Here is an 18938-nt window from a genome sequence, read left to right as displayed (position 1 = left end):
TCTATGACATGATGGGCCGAATGGCCAAATTCTACTCCTATACCTTGCGAAGATCAAATCCCCCACCCCCTTGAGATAGATTCTGTCCGTAATCGTGAACAGGAAGCAGCAGATAACAGCGAGGTTATAGTGCAGGTTAATAAGGTTTTCCAGCCTTCAACATACTCTTACCACATGGGAATACAATTGTTTTAAAGAAGACACAGCAGCACCGCGAGGCAGTGTAACACATTTATTGACTCATTCCTATGGCTTATAACTCTTATTGCATTGGTCAAACGACCATTTTGTGAATGAGTTCTTTTTAAAAACATTTAATATAATTAGCTTTGTAAATTATCCTGTAGGTAACATCACAGAGAAAAAAACAATTTCATTTAAAGCTTGGAAAATATATTCAGTGCTATTAATTAATCCTTCACTCATTTAGACGACTTTCAAGTCCCATTTTCAATACAAACTAATTCATTTTAGATTCGAAGTGGCAAGATTCATGGAGATACAGAAGCCTTGACAGCCATAATCTTATAAACCATGTTTGTTTGTGCTCGGAGATGGCTGCCCACTACACTCATTCTAACTGCATGGGGAAAGGGAACAGAAGGATGGTGACAGACTGTTGCTCAGATTAGTTCAGGAATGCAAGTTGCTGGTCGTGTGCAAATCCTCGTCCTCATTGAAAGTTTCTTAGCACCTCCCTGTTATTCAGAGGCTGGGGAGGGCGGAAGTTATCCTTCATGAGGTGGTCTGGCCCCGTGAACTGCAGGGTGCGGAACCTGGCGATCTGAAAGCACAGAAAGAGAGAGAGTTTAGTTTGGGGATACAGCACGGAAACAGGCCCTCCGGCACGCCCAGTCCACGCCGACCACACTAGTTCCACGTTATCCCACTTTGGCATCTATTCCCGACGCATTGGGGCAACTCACGGGGGCCAGTTAAGGGCCTGTCTCACTTTCACGACCTCTGCCGAGTTTGCCCTTGACTCGTACTCGCAGCATGGTCGTCACGAGGTCGTGATGCTGGTCGTAGGTACTCGTGGCATCAAGTAGGTCGGGGCGTTTTTCTAGCCCGATGAAAAATGTCCACGAGTAAAAAAGGTTGTGAATTAGGTCGTGAAAGTGGGACGGGCCCTTTAACCTACAAACTCGTCCAAACGTTATCCCCTTTATCCTGTATCTATACACTGTGGATGGCTCGATTATAAAAATGTTTTTTGTTAAAAATCGAATATTTTGTAACTTTGTCGAAGCCTTTTAGAGAAACATTGAAAATAGGAGCAGGTGTAGGCCATTCGGCCCTTCGAGCCTGCACCGCCATTCAATATGATCATGGCTGATCATCCAACTCAGTATCCTGTACCTGCCTTCTCTCCATGCCCCCTGATCCCTTTAGCCACAAGTGCCACATCTAACTCTCTCTTAAATATAGCCAATGAACTGGCCTCAACTACCTTCTGTGGCAGAGAATTCCAGAGATTCACCACTCTCTGTGTGAAATCTTTTTTTTCTCATCTCGGTCCTAAAAGATTTCCCCCTTGTCCTTAAACTGTGACCCCTTCTCTGGACTTTCCCAACATCGGGAACAATCTTCCTGCATCTACCCTTAAGAATTTGGTAAGTTTCTATAAGATCCCCCCCCTCAATCTTCTAAATTCTAGCGAGTACAAGCCGAGTCTATCCAGTCTTTCTTCATATGAAAGTCCTGACATCCCAGGAATCAGTCTGGTGAACCTTCTCTGTACTCCCTCTATGGCAAGAATGTCTTAATGTGGCGCCTCTTTACATACCTTGGGCATGAAAAACAGAGAATGTCACTGTGACTTATCACATGTGACTATTAAGATTCATTCATCCATTCATTCGTATTTACCTGTTCCTTGCTGATAGGAATATGGTCCTTAAGGACAATCCAGATGACACTTTCATACAGAGGAGGCGTTGTCAGAGATCCTAGGTAAGTCCAAAATTGAAGCGATGGCGGCAGTAGCGTGTGAGGATTAAAGTCGTTGAACTCAATTCTTGAACACTGAAATAATTTTAAAAAAAAACAATACAACAGTGATGTGAGGGACTGCGGATGTTGAATCTGTGGTGAAACAGTGTGCTGCCAGAGGTTCAGGCAGCATCTCTGGAGCACATGGTTCAAGGTGGAGAAGGTAACCAATGATCAATGTTTATTTTTATCTGCAGCAAAACTCAGCAGGGCCTACACAATACTCAAGAGTTGGGGCGTAATAAAGGCCAGACAATGACTGCATCCAACAGCTAGGTGAAGAGAGATGGGGAGTAGAGGCTGATCATCATGGCGCAACAGAAAATGTGCAGGTATTTTAATCATGAGTATTGGCTAATGGAAGTTAAATGAAGGTCAAAATACATGTCTATACTATGACGAATGACTAGCTATACACCCAAGTCCTGTTATACCAGTCGTTCCGAGTTAGTGGGAATGGTAAACCACTGGAAATGTTGCAGGAGAGCACGACAGACATCATAGAAAGTCAGGAAGGAAAATGGAAATAGGTGGGTGTGAAATGGGATCCCTTGTTCAATGTTACTTCATTGTCGCATGTACTGAGATAAAGTGCAATTCTTTTTTGCCTACAGTACCGTACAAGGCACATAGAAACATAGAAAATAGGTGCAGGAGGCCATTCGGCCCTTCGAGCCAGCACCACCATTCATTGTGATCATGGCTGATCATCCCCAATCAATAACCCGTGCCTGCCTTCTCCCCATATCCTTTGACTACACTAGCCCCTAGAGCTCTATCTAACTCGCTCTTAAATCCATCCAGTAACGTTTTTTCTCACCTCAGTCTTAAATGGCCTCCCCTTTATTCTAAGACGGTGGCCCCTGGTTCTGGACTCACCCAACATTGGGAGCATTTTTCCTGCATCTAGCTTGTCCAGTCCTTTTATAATTTTATATGTTTCTATAAGATCCCCCCCCCCCCCCTCATCCTTCTAAACTCCAGTGAATACAAGCCGAGTCTTTTCAATCTTTCTTCATATGACAGTCCCGCCATCCCAGGGATCAATCTCATGAACCTACGCTGCACTGCTTCAATCACAAGGATGTCCTTCCTCAAATTAGGAGACCAAAACTGTACACAATACTCCAGATGTGGTCTCACCAGAGCCCTATACAACTGCCAAAGAACCTCTCTACTCTTATACTGAAATCCTCTTGTTATGAAGGCCAATATTCTATTAGCTTTCTTTACTGCCTGCTGTACCTGTAAGCCAACTTTCAGTGACCAGTGTACAAGGACACCCAGGTCTCGCTGCACCTCCACCTTACCTAACCTAACCCCATTGAGATAATAATCTGCCCCCTTGTTTTTGCTGCCAAAGTGGATAACCTCACATTTATCTATATTATACTGCATCTGCCATGCATCTGCCCACTCACTCAACCTGTCCGGGCACAATCAATACTTAAGAGCAAGAGTGTAAATTAGTACATTACACTGAGGCAGTACACAAGAGTTGCATATTTTCATGCCCATGTGCTATGTCATTCATTATAAAAGATCCAAGACATGGGCTCAGTGTGGCAGAGTTGCTGCCTTACAGCGCCAGAGACCCTGGTTTGATCACGACTACAGGTGCTTGTCTGTACGGAGTTTTTACGTTCTCCCCGTGACCTCGTGGGTTTTCACTGGGATCTCCAGTTTCCTCCCACACTCCAAAGATATACCGGTCTGTAGGCTAATTGGCTTGATATAATTGTCCCTAGTGTGTAAGATAGTGTTGGTGTGTGGGGATCGCTGGTCGGCGTGGGCTCGGTGGGCTGAAGGACCTGTTTCTGCGCTGTATCTCTAAACTAAACTAAATGTATACACCCAGAGGTTGTACAGAATGGGACGTACCTTCTCTTGAACACAATCCAGGGAACTGATAAGTCTTTTCAACGCTGGATTATGATTAGATACCTGAAATTCACAAAAATATACTGGATCAGACGGGATCATACCATAACTGCCATGGCTATTCAGTTCTCATCTCAGTGTACTAGAGGAATGGAAAACCACCAGTAAAAGGCTCATGTTTGGCAACTCAAGTCAATTTACACCTGTAATTTGCCTTCGATTACAGCAATGGCTGCATATCATTTTCATAATTCAAAGGTTACTCTTAAAATTTGGCATGAAACATCTATGAACAATTGTTGCTCTAATACCTGGTATTATTGAGTTCAACTAAAGGTTGCTCACATGGCAATGCAATGAGGAATGCTCACACACTGAATGACAAAATAAGTTTAAAAAACATGAAAGAAACTATCATGTGTGGGAAGGAACTGCAGATGCTGGCTTACACTGAAGATCGACGCAAAATGCTGGAGTAATTGAACGGGACAGGCAGCATCTCTGGATAGAAGGAATGGATGACGTTTCAGGTCGAGACCCTTCTTCAGACTGAGACTCGGGGAGAGGGAGACACAGAGATATAGAAGGGGAAGAAACGTACAAAATTCTTAAGGGGTTGGACAGGCTAGATGCAGGAAGATTGTTCCCCGATGTTGCCGAAGTCCAGGACAAGGGGTCACAGTTTAAGGATAAGGGGGAAATCCTTTAGGACCGAGATGAGAAAAACATTTTTCACACACAGAGTGGTGAATCTGTGGAATTCTCTGCCACAGAAGGTAGTTGAGGCCAGTTCATTAGCTATATTTAAGAGGGAGTTAGATGTGGCCCTTGTGGCTAAAGGGATCAGGGGGTATGGAGAGAAGGCAGGTACAGGATACTGAGTTTGATGATCAGCCATGATCATATTGAATGGCGGTGCAGGCTCGAAGGGCCGAACGGCCTACTCCTGCACCTATTTTCTATGTTTCTATGAAGGTGTGAAAACGAGACATCAAAGGGGATGAGGTTCAAGGAAAATGTAGAATAGATCATTGTTAGCTAGGGGAAGGTGACAACGAAGATTGCAAAGATAACATTTAATCAAGGGGCCAGTCAAACTGGTCGGAGAACTAGGATGTGGAGCTTGACAACATGATCTTGAGTGGCATGGTGGCACAGCTGCTGTCTTATAGTGCTTGCAGCGCCGGAGACATGGGTTCGATCCTGACTACGGGTGCTGTCTGTACGGAGTTTGTACGTTCTCCCCGTGACCTGCGTGGGTTTTCTCCGAGATCTTCGGTTTACTCACACACTCCAAAGACGTACACATTTGTAGGTTAATTGGCTTGGTAAAAATGCAAATTGTACCTAGTGGGTGTGTAGGATGGTGTTAGTGTGCGTACATCGTTGGTTGGCGTGGGCTGAAGGGCCTGTTTCCACGCTGTATCTCTAAACTAAACAACTATGCTTAGTTGTCACCTTCACCGTCCCCTAGTTAACATTGATCTATTCTACATTTTGCTTCGACCCCTTTGATGTTTAGTTTTCACACTATACCCTTCCATATCTCTGTGACTCCCGCTACCCTGACTCTCAGTCGGAAGGAGGATCTCATTCATTCTCTCCAGAGATGCTGCCTGTCCCGCTGAGTTACTCCAGCATTTTGTGTCTATCTTTGGTGTAAACCAGCATCTGCAGTTCCTTCCTGCACTAATCATTAAAACAGCCCCAATATTCAATTCTACTGAGGGTGTTTAATAAGCAATTGCAAAACTAACATCCGTAAATATAATGTGTAGGAATGAACATCTCAAGCAACAACTCTTGAGACAAGTAATAGGTCTCGTTTTGGGCCGAGACCCTTCGGATTTGGTCCTGAAGATGGGTTTCGTCCCAAAATGTCATCTATTCCTTTTCTCCAGCGATGCTGCCTGACCCGCTGAATTACTCCAGCTTTGTGAGTCTATCCATAAATCTAATTTCAACGCCTTTGGAGTTCAACACAGTTACACTGGCAGGAACTCATTGTATTTGGAAGAATAATGTTGGCCATTGTTGTACTTGCTATAAAGATAGCATATTAAATATTCATTTGTACCTTTAGGAAGACGCCGATCACAGCCAAGCCATCGGGTGCTTGAGCCGCTACTTCAAAGCTCTCATACTTATCTGCATTCCAGTGTACCAGGTGGAGCTGGAAACAGCAACAAACTTGGTTAGAACCTGCTTGTCACCATGGCATTAAAGGCAAGCAAGAATTCACACCCATCAGTCACAGTGCGCTTGATCTAGCTCTGGCATGTCTGATGCTATCTGCGCCAGGTCTGAGCTGTTGGCAGGTAGAGTGAGTGAGCATTGAACGAGGCTGAAAATTCTTCATCGTGGCCAAATCGCATATATCAGCGTTAAATCACATAAGCATACTGTTCATTTTTATTTTCATTTGGGTGGCTTGTGAAATTTAGCATTGTTACAGAGAGAGTTGCTGCCTTACAGCGCCAGATGCATTTCGTTGTCTCTGTACTGTGCACTGACAATGACAATTAAAATTGAATCTGAATCAGAGTCACGGGTTCGATCCTTACTACAGGTTCTGTCTGTACGGAATTTATACTTTCTCCCTGATCTACTGATAGTTGTCCTGGATGGACAAAACTATCTACCACATTGGTGACCCTCTGACTATCTTTGATCGGACTTTACTGGTTTTACTTTGCACTAAATGTTATTTCCTTATCATGCATTTATACACTGGCTCGATTGTAATCATGTATTGTCTTTCCGCTGAATGGTTAGCACGCAACAAAAGCTATGCGCTGTACCTCGGGTCACGTGATAATAAACTAAACTGAACTGAACTCCCTGTGACTATGTGGGTTTTCTCCGGGTGCTCCGGTTTCCTCCCACACTCCAAAGACATGCTGGTTTTTAGGTTAATTGGCTTCGATAAAATTGTAAAAAAAATTCCTAGTGTGTAAAATAGTATTGGTGTATGGGGTGATCACTGGTCAGCACAGACTCAGAGCACCAAAGGGCATGTTTCTGCGCTGAATCTCAAACATCTAAAATTAACTTTTCAAAACCTTGTCTGAGGTGCAACAAATATGTTTGTTGATTATTGTCCCGTTTTACATCAAAGATTGAAATGTTTTTTTTAACCTGAAGTCAGGGTCTTGATTCAGACTAACAGCAAAATCAAAGTAAAATTGGATTTGAAACAGTTTATGATATGCAGGAATAAATATTATTTGGCTATCGTAAAATATTCCTGCACAAAATTAGTTTAGTGCAATCTTTTGCTTTAACATTTGTACTTATTGGGCCGTATGGTGACGCAGCGGGAGAGCTACTGCCTTATAGCGCCAGAGACCCGGGTTGATCCTGACTATGGGTAGTGTCTGGGCGTTCTCCCCGTGACCTGCGTGGGTTTTCTCCGAGATCTTCGGTTTCCTCCCACACTCCAATGACATATAGGATTGTAGTTTAATTGGTGTGGTATAAATGTAAAAAATAGTTCCTCGTGTGTGTAGGATAGTATTAGTGTTTGGGGGGTGGTGGGGAAATCGCTGGTCGGTGCGGACTCGGTGGGCCGGAGGACCCGTTTCTCCAAACTAAAATTATAGATAGCATCCTTAGCTAAACCCAGCTACTTTGCTAGAAAATGTAATAATTTACACTAATCTGGTGCGCCCCAACTAATCTGTTGCACTATTTTTCTTATAAGTACAAGACTTTGGGACTACTTACCTCTGCAGAGAAAGCTTCTCCATCTACTACATGTTCACTGCCTTGTCCGTCATGGGCTCCCCAATGCAAGTGGAACTGACGAAGCCTATATTTACCTTGAATGGGACCACCCGACAAAACTGAGGTAACAAACAAAAACATATGAACGTTAACAGAATATAACCAGGTAATCAATGTTTTAGTAATTATTCATTACAATAGATCTAAGAATGTAGGGTGGCACAGTGGTAAAGATGCTGCCTTACAGCGCCAGAGACCAGGCGTCGATCCTGACCACTGTTGCTGTCTGTATGGAGCTTGTACGTTCTCCCGGTGACAGCGTGGGTTTCCTCTGGGTGCTCCGGTTTCCTCCCACACTCTAAAGATGTAGTTTAACTGGCCTCGATAAAATTGTAAGTTGTCCCTAGTGTGTAGGATGCTAGTGTGCAGGGATCGCTGGTTAGCACGGACTCGGTGAGCTGAAGGACCTGTTTCCACGCAGTGCCTCTAAACTAAACCAAGATCTCTCATTAATTACGTCCTATTAAAGGATCAATCTTCTGAATAAAAGTATGGAATAATAAAAACGATTCACGTTTAGAAACTTAGACTGACTAAAGGCTACTAACGCTAGAGGGATTACAGCACACAGCATCACAAATCACACATAAAGGTCACAAAGTGCTGGAGTAACACAGCACGTCAGGCAGCATCTCTGAAGAACATGGGTAGGTGACGCAAAGAAGTGTCCCAACCCGAAACGTCATCTATCCATGTTCTCCAGAGATGCTGCCTGACCCGCTGAGTTAGTCCAGCACTGTGTCCTTCTGTGTATTAACCAGCATCTGCAGCTCTTATAACATGGGTCAATATCTCTTTGTGTTTTGAGGAGAAGGTCATCAAATAAAAGTTGACACCACTGTATCACAAGGTGACACAACAAATTACCAAAGGCTTTGTCAAACAAAAAAGATTTCTAAAGAAAATTCAAAAGAAAAACAAGGAAATAGCGTTGAAAATGTTTTGAGGAAGTATTCTGGAGGTCATACCTTTGACATTCAATGACAATCTCTAATGGAGATTAGATTCATGCATGTTTATAAAGCCAGGACTGCGGGAGTTCAGTGCATGCTGGTGTCTGAAAGAAGTTAAAGGTAGGAAGGTTTTGACAGCAAGGACAGTTTAAAAATAATTTGGTTGGGAGTCAATGTAGATCAAGGTGAATGTTAGGACCCAGTTAGCAGATTTTAAAATGACCATTATTACACAGCTGATAAAGAACTTCTTTGGCCCATAATGTTCATGCCAACCATCCATACAATGTGTAGGAAGGAACTGGCAGTCTGAAGAAGGGTCTCGACCTAAACATCACCCATTCCTTCTCTTTAGAGATACTGCCTGTCCCACAGAGTTGCTCCAGCATTTTGTGTCTACCGATGCATACAATCCTTTGTATCACCAGGTAGACCATAGTCTACTGTGCCTTGGTGACTAAAAGTACATTCACATACTTTTTAAATGTTGATTGTATCTGCCCTCACCACCTTCTCATGCAGTGTGTCAGACTTCAACCGCTCTCTACGAAAATAATTCCATCTTGTATCCCCTCCAAATCTTATTCTTTGTCTCAAAAATTACTGCTCTCCAGTCGTGATAAGAAACATTTGCCCCAATGACACTGGGTATCCAATTTCCTTTTCCATGCCTTTCATTATGTACACTTCCTTAGACGTGCTTGAGGGCCAGAGAGTCTCAGTCATGCAGCATGAAAACAGGCCCTTCAGTCCTAATGGCCTGTGTCGACCAAGATGCCCCATCTACACTAGTCTCATTGGCTTGTATTTGGCCTATATTCCTCTAAACACCTCCTATCCATGTACATGTCCAAAGGTCTTTTCAATGTTGTTCTAGTACTAACCTCAACTATCTCCTCTGGCAGCTCATTCCATATCCCACCACCCTTCAAGTGACAAAGTTGCCCCTTTTCTTATTTAATTTTTACCTTCTCCCATTCCATCCGCTGCCTCGCCAACAGTCTGTCTGTCCCTTCCTTCTTTGTTGTTTGTTTGTATGTGTTAAATGTATGTGTTTAGTGTTCTTTAGCTTGTTTTATGTGGGGCGGGGGGTTTGGGTTTGGGGGAAACTTTTCCTAATCTATTACCGCGACAGAGATGCGATTTTATTCCGTATCGTATCTCCATCCACTCTGCAGCCTAACATCAAGGAGTTGGAGGCCTTTGCCAGAGACTGATATTGGGAGCTCCACCGCGGGAGCCTGCGGACGGACTTACATCACGGAGCTTGTGATCCCTTTGCAAGGGATTGACCTCTGGCCTCCAACCGCAGGTGCCTGCGAACTTTAACATCGTGGAGCTCGCGGTCTCTGGTTGGAGACCGACTTCGGGAACTCCAAGCCGGGAGCTTTGATCGCTCCGACATGGGCGCTTCAACTGCCCCAACCGCGGGAGAATAAAGAGAAGAAGATTGAACTTTATTGCCTTCCATCACAGTGAGGAATGTGGGGAATCCACTGTGGTGGATGTTTATGTTAACTTTTATGTACTTGTGTGTCTTGTTGCTTTTTTTTTTGTATGGCTGTATGGTTGCAAACTAGTATATGTGACAATAAACTGAGCTTGAAACCTTGAACCTATATCCTCAGGTTCTTGATTCCCCCATTCTGGGTAAAAGACTCTGTGCATCTACCCTATCTATTCCCCTCACGATCGTACTGTATATACCTCTATAAGAACATTCCTCATCTTCCAGCCCTCCAAGGAATATAGCCCAAACCTGCCCAACCTCTCCCTACAGCAGAACCCTTCAAAGTCCTGGAAACATCCTCGTAAATCCCTGCACTCTTTCCCATTTAACAGAGATTCTGCGGCTGTAACTGGCTGGACCCAAATAGAACTAGGCCGATCCTCCTAGATAGATAGCAGTACTGTGCATTAAGAAGATCATTAACCCTGTCAGTTTAGGGGGGCTGGAAGCTAGATCGAGGGGTTTCAAATAAGTGGATGACTTTAAAAGCAGAACTTAAAAGCACAGGATTTTGGGGCGGCACGGTGGCGCAACGGTGGAGTTGCTGCCTTGCAGCACCAGAGACCCAGGTTCGATCCTGACTACAGGTGCTGTCTGTACGGAGTTTGAACGTGTATCCTGTGACCTTGTGGGTTTTCTCCGGGTGCTCCCGTTTCTTCCAACATTTCAAGACGTGCGGGTTTGTAGGTTAATTGGCTTCTGTAAATCGTCCCTAGAGTGTAGACTAGTGTTAGTGTAGGGGAATCACTGGTCTCGGTGGGCCAAAGGGCCTGTTTCCATGCTGTATCTCTACACTAAACTAAACTACAAACACTCCCCCTCTGACCTTGTAGTTGACTCAAGGCACTTCATCAGTGAAGTCTCCCACAACAACATCTCAACTTGTGATGGAGCTTTCTCTTTATCCCTTGTACTCGCTAGAATTTAGGAGATTGAGGGGGGATCTTATAGAAACTTACTAAATTCTTAAGGGGTTTGGACAGGCTAGATGCAGGAAGATTGTTCCCGATGTTGGGGAAGTCCAGGACAAGGGGTCACAGCTTAAGGATAGAGGGGAAATCCTTTAAGACCGAGATGAGAAAAACATTTTTCACACATCTCTGGAATCTGTCTGCCACAGAAGGTAGTTGAGGCCAGTTCATTGGCTATATTTAAGAGGGAGTTAAATGTGGCCCTTGTGGCTAAATGGATCAGGGGGTATGGAGAGAAGGCAGGTACGGGATACTGAGTTGGATGATCAGCCATGATCATATTGAATGGCGGTGCAGGCTCGAAGGGCCGAATGGTCTACTCCTGCACCTATTTTCTATGTTTCTATGTGTCTATCCCAACTGTTGGGCTGAATCTTTGTTTTTCGTTCACATAACGTTTCATCTACATCTAGCTCAGTTAACAATCAGCATCCTGATGATGATTCACTCATGGCAGAGATTGGTCAGCCATGAGTGGATGGCAGAGTAGACTAGATGGGCCGAATGGCCTAATTCTACTCCTATCACATGATCTTATGAAGACACATTTGGGAAACCGCAGCATCTCGGGGCAAGTTGGAGATAGGATCACAATTGGAAAGAGGAAAGTCTATATCCGCTCAATGTGTTAAATAGTGGGCAGGGCAGGGCTGGACCATCTGATCCATCAGGTTAAAGAGAAGTATATCACCAAGCCTGACATTCCAAGCAACATAATTGTAATGAAGATCTAATAAAAAACACTGCAAATGCCAACAGCAGCAGATGACAGAGGAGCGTATACATTCCTTCAAATAATTGACTTGCAACTTCCTACAACCTTTCTCTTCCTCTTTCTCCCTCACACGCTCCCCTTTCTTACCCCTTCCCTTCTTCTGTGCCCCAACTAGACTTCCCGCTCCCCTTCCTTTTAGTTTTAATGTTCTCCAGAGATGTCGTCTGAGCTGTTACACCAGCATTTGTGTGTGTTTTTTTTTTTGTAAAACTGTATCAACAGTTCCTTTAGTTTCAAATTCATCTGCAATTTATCAGGTCCGTCCAAAACCGCAAGAAATTGCAAAGAATTCTGGACGCATCCAGACCATCACGCAAACCAACCTCCCTTCCATTGACTCCATCTAAACTGCCTCGGCAAGACCACTAGTATAAATCAAGGATTGAAACGCCACCCATTATTTTATCCAGAGATGCTGCCTGACCCGCTGAGTTACTCAGGCTCTTTGTGTCTATCTTCAGCTTAATCAAGGACCTGTCTCACTCCCCTCTCCCATCAGGCAAGAGGTACAGAAGTGTAACAACGCACACCTCCACATTTTGCAACAGTTTCTTCCCAGTTTCTCCAGGCAACTGAACCATCTTATCATCAACTGGAGTGTGGTCCAGACCTGCCATCTATCTCTTTGGAGACCCTTGGACTATCTTTAATCAGGCTTTACCTTACACTAAACATTATACCCGTTATCCTGGAAATGTGCTCTGTGGTCAGCTTGATAGTCTTTCCACTGACTGGATAGCATGCAATAAAAAAGCTTTTCACGGTACATGTGACAATAATCAAGTCAAAGAGTCAATCATTGTCATTTAATTTCATAGAACAATGAAATTCTTACTTGCAGCAGCACAACAGTATATGTAAACACAATAAAACATAATAAACGAGGAAAAAAAATCAGTGTGTGTATATATCCACACGTACACATAAAAAACATACAATAATAACACTATTTAATAATAATACTTAATAATCTCTGGTTCAATAATAATAATAAATATTAATTAATAAATAATAATAATAATAATAATAATAAACTGAACTACTATTGTTTGGCTGAGGTTCCCTATACAAATCTCCCACAGCATCAGCAAGGTTGAGAATGTAATACTGGCCAATATGGGGCCGCCAAGCTTCTGCGGGGACGCAACAGGGAAATCTAAACAGGATGTTATCACTTACCCGTGCAGGCAAACTACTTTGTCCCTTTGAGTGCCTTTTTAAGTGGTTGCAAAGGGCGTTCGGCTATTCGTGGGTCAAATCATTCGGCATACGCCAAATTCAAACTAAGCGTCTCTTATTTTTTGCAACTATTCCAGCAATCTGACTGGTTTGTTCTCCCCTCCTCCCATTCAAAGCAACCCTGCCACCTTTGGAATTAGTTGCACTTTTAACATATTCTGTTGTGCTGCTGCAAGTAAGAATTGCATTGCTCTATCCGGGACATACGACAATGAAACGCCTATGACTGAACAGCGTCGAACTTCCCCAAATCGAGAGGCGAAAATTTCACCATTTCGCAATTCGTCACGAATGTGACAATTTTTTTGTTATAGTGGGCTGGTTTTCCAACTGGGCTTTAACTAGAGCACCAGTTGGAAATTATCCGCTGACGCGCTTCTTGCTCATTTTGAAACGTGCAATCCTTATGATTCAGAGCCTGTACTTCTCGGCTAATCTAAAGCAGCGACAGTCTAGTTGTAAAGACACAGCGTAGGAACATGCCCTTCAGCCCACCGAGTCCTTGCATGTTGAATACATTAGTAGCATTTTTTTAAAAAGAAAAGGCCAATTAATCCTACAAAGCATGACCCACATTTTGTATATCGGTCTTTCCTTGTTATTGCAAACATACACGTCTTTGGGACGTGGGAGGAAACCGGAGCACGCAAGTGATATCCACGTAGCCTCTAACCCGGGTCTCTGGCGCTGCGAGGCAGCAACCAAAGATCTCTGCTCTAAGATCTTTGGCAGCAACTCTACCGGCTATGCCACTGTACCACCTCGAAATGAGCGGCAACAATCAGAGAGGTAGAGTCTGTGGTGTTCCTGGTAGCAGTCATGAACAAGGCTCTCTCTCACACACACACATACAGAGACACACAGACACTCATACATAGTCAGACACAGAGCCACACATAGACACATACATAGAGACACACACATAGACACATACATAGAGACACACACAAACATACTCACTCTCTCTCACACACATACACATACAGAGACACACACACTCATACATAGTCAGACACAGAGACACATACATAGACACATACACAGAGCCACACATAGACACATACAGAGACACACACAGACATACTCACTCTCTCTCACACACATACACATACAGAAACACACACACTCATACATAGTCAGACACAGAGACACATACACACTCACACATACATGCACACACTCACACATACATGCACACACTCCGACACAGCCACACACATGGACACAGACACACACATAGAGACACACACACACACAGACATACTCTCTCTCTCTCTCTCACACACACACACACACACACACAGTCAGACACAGAGACACTCATACATAGTCAGACACAGAGACATAGACACACACTCGCTCACACTCACACACACACACACACACACACACACAGCCTCATACAACCACATCTGTACTAACCCGACCGTTCTTCGCTGTCGTCGAAATCCACCTGGACCGAGTGGCCGTTGTTGACGAGGCTCTTGGCGCTAGACGGGTCGTAACTGAGGCTCAGCTCGGTCAGAGCCGGGTCGTGCTTGGTTTCCGCATTCTTGATCTCGATGGGCGACTGCCGGCGACCATCCTTAGCCACGGGGAATTTGCCTGCCCAGTGGACCGGACCTGCAACGTGAAACCACAGTCAAGGTCACCCTCTGCTCTCCTTGAAAGCTGCAGCAGGAATGGGGAGCGAGAAAGAGAAAGAAAGAGAGGCGGAGAGAAGGAGAGAGGGCGGGGAGCGACAGAGAGAGAGGGAAGAGGAGGAAGAGGAGAGTTTCGATTTTGCAACCGGGAAGGCGATACATTTTTTCAATGCTTAGTGACTGTGAATCTAATACCCAGTGCGGCAGTTTGGACCATGGGAGTTTAGCAGTGTCAGTGTGTGGAGCCTCGGACAGAACGATGATACTGATCAAGCAATTGAATCTGGCAACAAATATCAAAGTGAACTTTCCTACAATGTTAGTTAATCTCGAACCACAGAACCATTTAGCCCCTACAGTGATATTCATTGCAATAGAAATATAATATGCAATGTCCTTTTTTTTTAAATATTCAAGCGGGAGAGGAATCGAGTTCTTTAAATGACAGGGAAAGATGTCTTAAAACGTCTCCTCTCCTGAGGTTATTCCACTGTCCGGCGCTTGATCGTAACCTGCTGTTTGTAGTCAGGTCGAAGAAGATAGACACTAAAAAGCTGGAGTAACTCAGCGGGACAGGCAGCATCTCTGGAGAGAAGGAATGGGTGACGTTTCGGGTCGAGACCCTTTCTTCAGACTGAGAGTCAGGGAAGAGGGTAACTGGAGATTTGGGCATTGATTATAGAACAAATAAATGAAAGATGAGTTGCTCCAGCTTGTTTGTGTCTATCTTCGGTTTAAATCAGCATCTGCAGTTCTTTCCTCCTCTTTCCTCCACAGTCCACACACACACACACACACACACACACACATGCTGGGATTGAACCAGCTCGCTGTGTAGGGGGGGGTGCCCCCTGACACTAGGGCAGAGCACCTCACCGTTGTCTACTCCGTATCCCCAGATTTCCGACATCGCCTTGCTTTTAGTACTGGTTCCGCTTGCTTGCTGGCTTGCTGGCTGGCTTGCTTGCTGGCTTGCTTGCTTGCTCACTGATCACACACCAGCCGATAACTGGTTGGAGCTTTGGCTCCGGACCAGTTTTTATAGGCTGCACGGTTGCACATCATTGGATCAGCGGCGTTTTGCTGTGCGTTATGTCACAAGTGTAATTGGGAAAGGGAATCAGACGGGGAACGCGGGCAGGACCAAGCTGAGGAACGTGCACTTTTATTTGGTGCATCAACATTGCGTTCAGTCCGAACTGCCTGGAGTCTAAGACGGACACACAATGCTGGAGTAACTCAGCGGGACAGGCGGCATCTCTGGGTGGAATGAATGGGTGACATTCCGGGTCCAGACCCTTCTTCAGTCTAACTCAGTCTGAAGAAGAGTCTCGACCCGAAACGTCATCCATTCCTTCCACCCAGAGATGCCGCCTGTCCCGCTGAGTTACTCCAGCTTTGTGTCTCCACCTTCGCTCTGCGGTTCCTTCCTAAACATTGCGTTTCATTCACGATCTGTCAGTGGAGTGGCAGCGGGGCTGTTCATTGCAAATGTAGTGGGGCTCCGATTGAACAGAGGTATTTGTTGAACCCACTCTGCTCAGTAGAAGTTACTTGTGTGAACATATCCGATGGGGTTGGTTACACTGTGCTGGGTTAGGGCAGTAAAAAACGCACGTGTGTGTATAGTGGAGAGGCGGGATTGCACTAGGTACAGTTCTTCTGCAAACTCTCCCCACTACGTCGCTCCAATCTTTGCAATGTGGTTTGTTTTTTTTTGCATCGGTCTCTTTTCTATAAATATAGAGACCAACAATATTAATGGCCAACAATTTGCAATGGTGCGCTTCTCCAGGGGAAAAAAAGCCAGTGCGGAATATAAACCCCAATCTTGACGGCCTTTAAACGTGCAAATCTCTAATGCATCTTCTATATATTTGGGAGTTTTAGACTTGCAGCGAGAAATCGCAATGCTGCGCATTGTGTTAATATTGTATCAGTTTTCATGGGGACGCGAGAGACTGCAGATGTTGGAAACTGGGTCAAACATATAAACTACAGGAGAACACAGCACACAATGCTGGAGCATGCGGGTACAGCAGGCAGTGAAGAAAACTAATGGCATGTTGGCCTTCATTGCAAGAATTTAGGAGCAAGGAGGTCCTACTGTAGTTGTACAGCGCCCCGGTGAGACCGCACCTGGAGTATTGTGTGCAATTTTGGTCTCCTAATTTGAGGAAAGCCATTCTTGCTATTGAGGGAGTGCAGCCTAGGTTCACCAGGTTAATTTCTGGGATGGCGGGACTGACATATGATTCTGTTACTGGTTGATTACTGCGCAAGCACCTCATCAGTGGTTATCTCACGCAGGTCGGAGTGAGTAGAGTAGTGATTAAATTTTGAAGTGAGCCTTTTTGACCAAGTTGAGGAGATCTAGTAGCTCAATCCCCTTTTTAAATGGGTTAATGGAATCAATGGCTATGGGGAGAAAGCAGGAACGGGGTACTGATTTCAGATGATCAGCCATGATCATATTGAATGGTGGTGCTGGCTCGAAGGGCCGTACCTGTAACCCGCACCTGTTTTTCTGTGTTCTATGTTTCTATGTAACTCAGCAGGTCAGGCAGCATCTGTGGAGGGAAATACACAGACGGCTTTTAAGGTGGGGACCCATAGATCGTTGGAACTCTAACTTAGCTAACTCTAACTGGATAGACTCGGCTTGTACTCGCTAGAATTTAGAAGATTGAAGGGGAACCTTATAGAAACTTACAAAATTCTTAAAGGGTTGGACAGGCTAGATGCAGGAAGATTGTTCCCGATGTTGGGGAAGTCCAGGACAAGGGGTCACAGTTTAAGGATAAAGGGGAAATCCTTTAGGACCAGATGAGAAAAACATTTTTCACACAGAGAGTGGCGAATCTCTGGAACTCTCTGCCACAGAGGGTAGTCGAGGCCAGTTCATTGGCTATATTTAAGAGGGAGATAGATGTGGCCCTTGTGGCTAAAGGGATCAGGGGGTATGGAGAGAAGGCAGGTACAGGATACTGAGTTGGATGATCAGCCATGATCATATTGAATGGCGGTGCAGGCTCGAAGGACCGAATGGCCTACTCCTGCACCTATTTTCTATGTTTCTATGTTTAGCAAACTGTTCCATTTCGATCCACAGATGCTGCCTGATCTGCTGAGTTCCTCCAGCAGTTTATTTCCTTGGCCCCAGATTCCAACAATCTCGGTCTCCAATGTCTCCAACATCAATGGATAAGGGTTTTGCTCCGGCTACAATGGAGGGTGGCAGTTTATTAATAATCGTCAACAATTTGCAATGGTGACTACGAATCTAACAGTTCATAATATGACACTTGCTCCCAACTGCACTCTTTTGATCTGAGCACTCGATACCTACAAAAGATCTGAATGGCCAAAAATCTGATATTTTTGAACAAATTGCCTGCTCTGATTGTCGAAATTGATCTCCACTAGATTGTTGTTACTGTCGTGGATGTAAGGAACTGCAGAAGCTGGTTTACAAAACAAGACACAAAGTGCAGGAGTAGGTCAGGCAGCATCTCCTGGGACCATGGATAGGTGACATTTTGGATTTGAGACTTCTTCATTCAGATTATCGGCTCGGTTTGTTATAATAATACTAATAGTGGTCTGAGAAACGACTACTGGAGTTTTCAACAGATCTTTATTCGAAAGTTAAAGTTGCAGCATACAGGCTTATCAGACACGTCTGCCCACAACGGTGGTCAGCGCTGAACTAACACGCGCAAGGGAAAAACCGCGCGTAAACAACTGCCCCTCCCGAGTCACGTAACCGCTGCTTCCGAACGCCGGGTTTGATATCTGCGTGCGCTAGCAGTGCTGCTACAATACAATATATTTTTTGGAAGAATTGCCCAACTTTCTGAGGTCTGAATATTGAAAAACATTAAACTTGAAAATGGATGTGGTTTTGTAATTGACTTTCTGAGATGAGCTTTGTTAGTACTGCTGGTAAACCATTTATTGATCTGTGTCCTGGTGTGTTTGTTGGCGCTATTTGGAGTCTATTGAACAGGACAGACATATCTATGCCTGATTTACAAAAAAATAACGTTTTTACAGACTCAGTGTTCAGTATGCAGTTTAAAATATCAACTTATAAATAGGTTCAGTTTTTTGTCTTGCAAGTACCCATTAGCTGTTTGGATATGCCTCGAATGTAATGTCTTCACAAAAGCTTTGTGTAAAATAAAT

The 18938-nt window shown here is 44.4% G+C and overlaps 1 protein-coding gene across 1 annotated transcript; it reads right to left on the bottom strand.

Annotated features, from left to right (window-relative positions):
• Window positions 1–217: 217 nt before the first annotated feature.
• On the bottom strand, window positions 218–15765 carry LOC129696149 (carbonic anhydrase 13-like). The gene is made up of 7 exons (XM_055633669.1): window positions 15627–15765; window positions 14530–14730; window positions 7600–7718; window positions 5951–6046; window positions 3874–3936; window positions 1870–2025; window positions 218–784 (listed from the first exon to the last, which is right to left on the bottom strand). The coding sequence occupies exons 1-7, from the start codon at window positions 15658–15660 to the stop codon at window positions 674–676; spliced, it is 780 nt and encodes a 259-aa protein (XP_055489644.1). The 5' UTR covers window positions 15661–15765; the 3' UTR covers window positions 218–673.
• Between the last annotated feature and the right edge of the window lie 3173 nt (window positions 15766–18938).

This window comes from Leucoraja erinacea, chromosome 4 (assembly GCF_028641065.1).
Source record: "Leucoraja erinacea ecotype New England chromosome 4, Leri_hhj_1, whole genome shotgun sequence".
Taxonomy (NCBI): Eukaryota; Metazoa; Chordata; class Chondrichthyes; order Rajiformes; family Rajidae; genus Leucoraja; species Leucoraja erinaceus.
Note: the sequence above shows the minus strand (reverse complement) of the source record. Positions and strands in the feature narration are given on the sequence as shown.

Bases quoted from the DNA above. Each gene is read 5' to 3' on its own strand.
- LOC129696149 (XM_055633669.1), bottom strand. From the start codon at position 15,660: ATGTCGGAAATCTGGGGATACGGAGTAGACAACG. The intron at 14,731-15,626 runs GTGAGGTGCTCT...TTCACGTTGCAG, and splicing joins GGGATACGGAGTAGACAACG to GTCCGGTCCACTGGGCAGGC. The intron at 6,047-7,599 runs GTAAGTAGTCCC...TGCTGTTTCCAG, and splicing joins GAGAAGCTTTCTCTGCAGAG to CTCCACCTGGTACACTGGAA.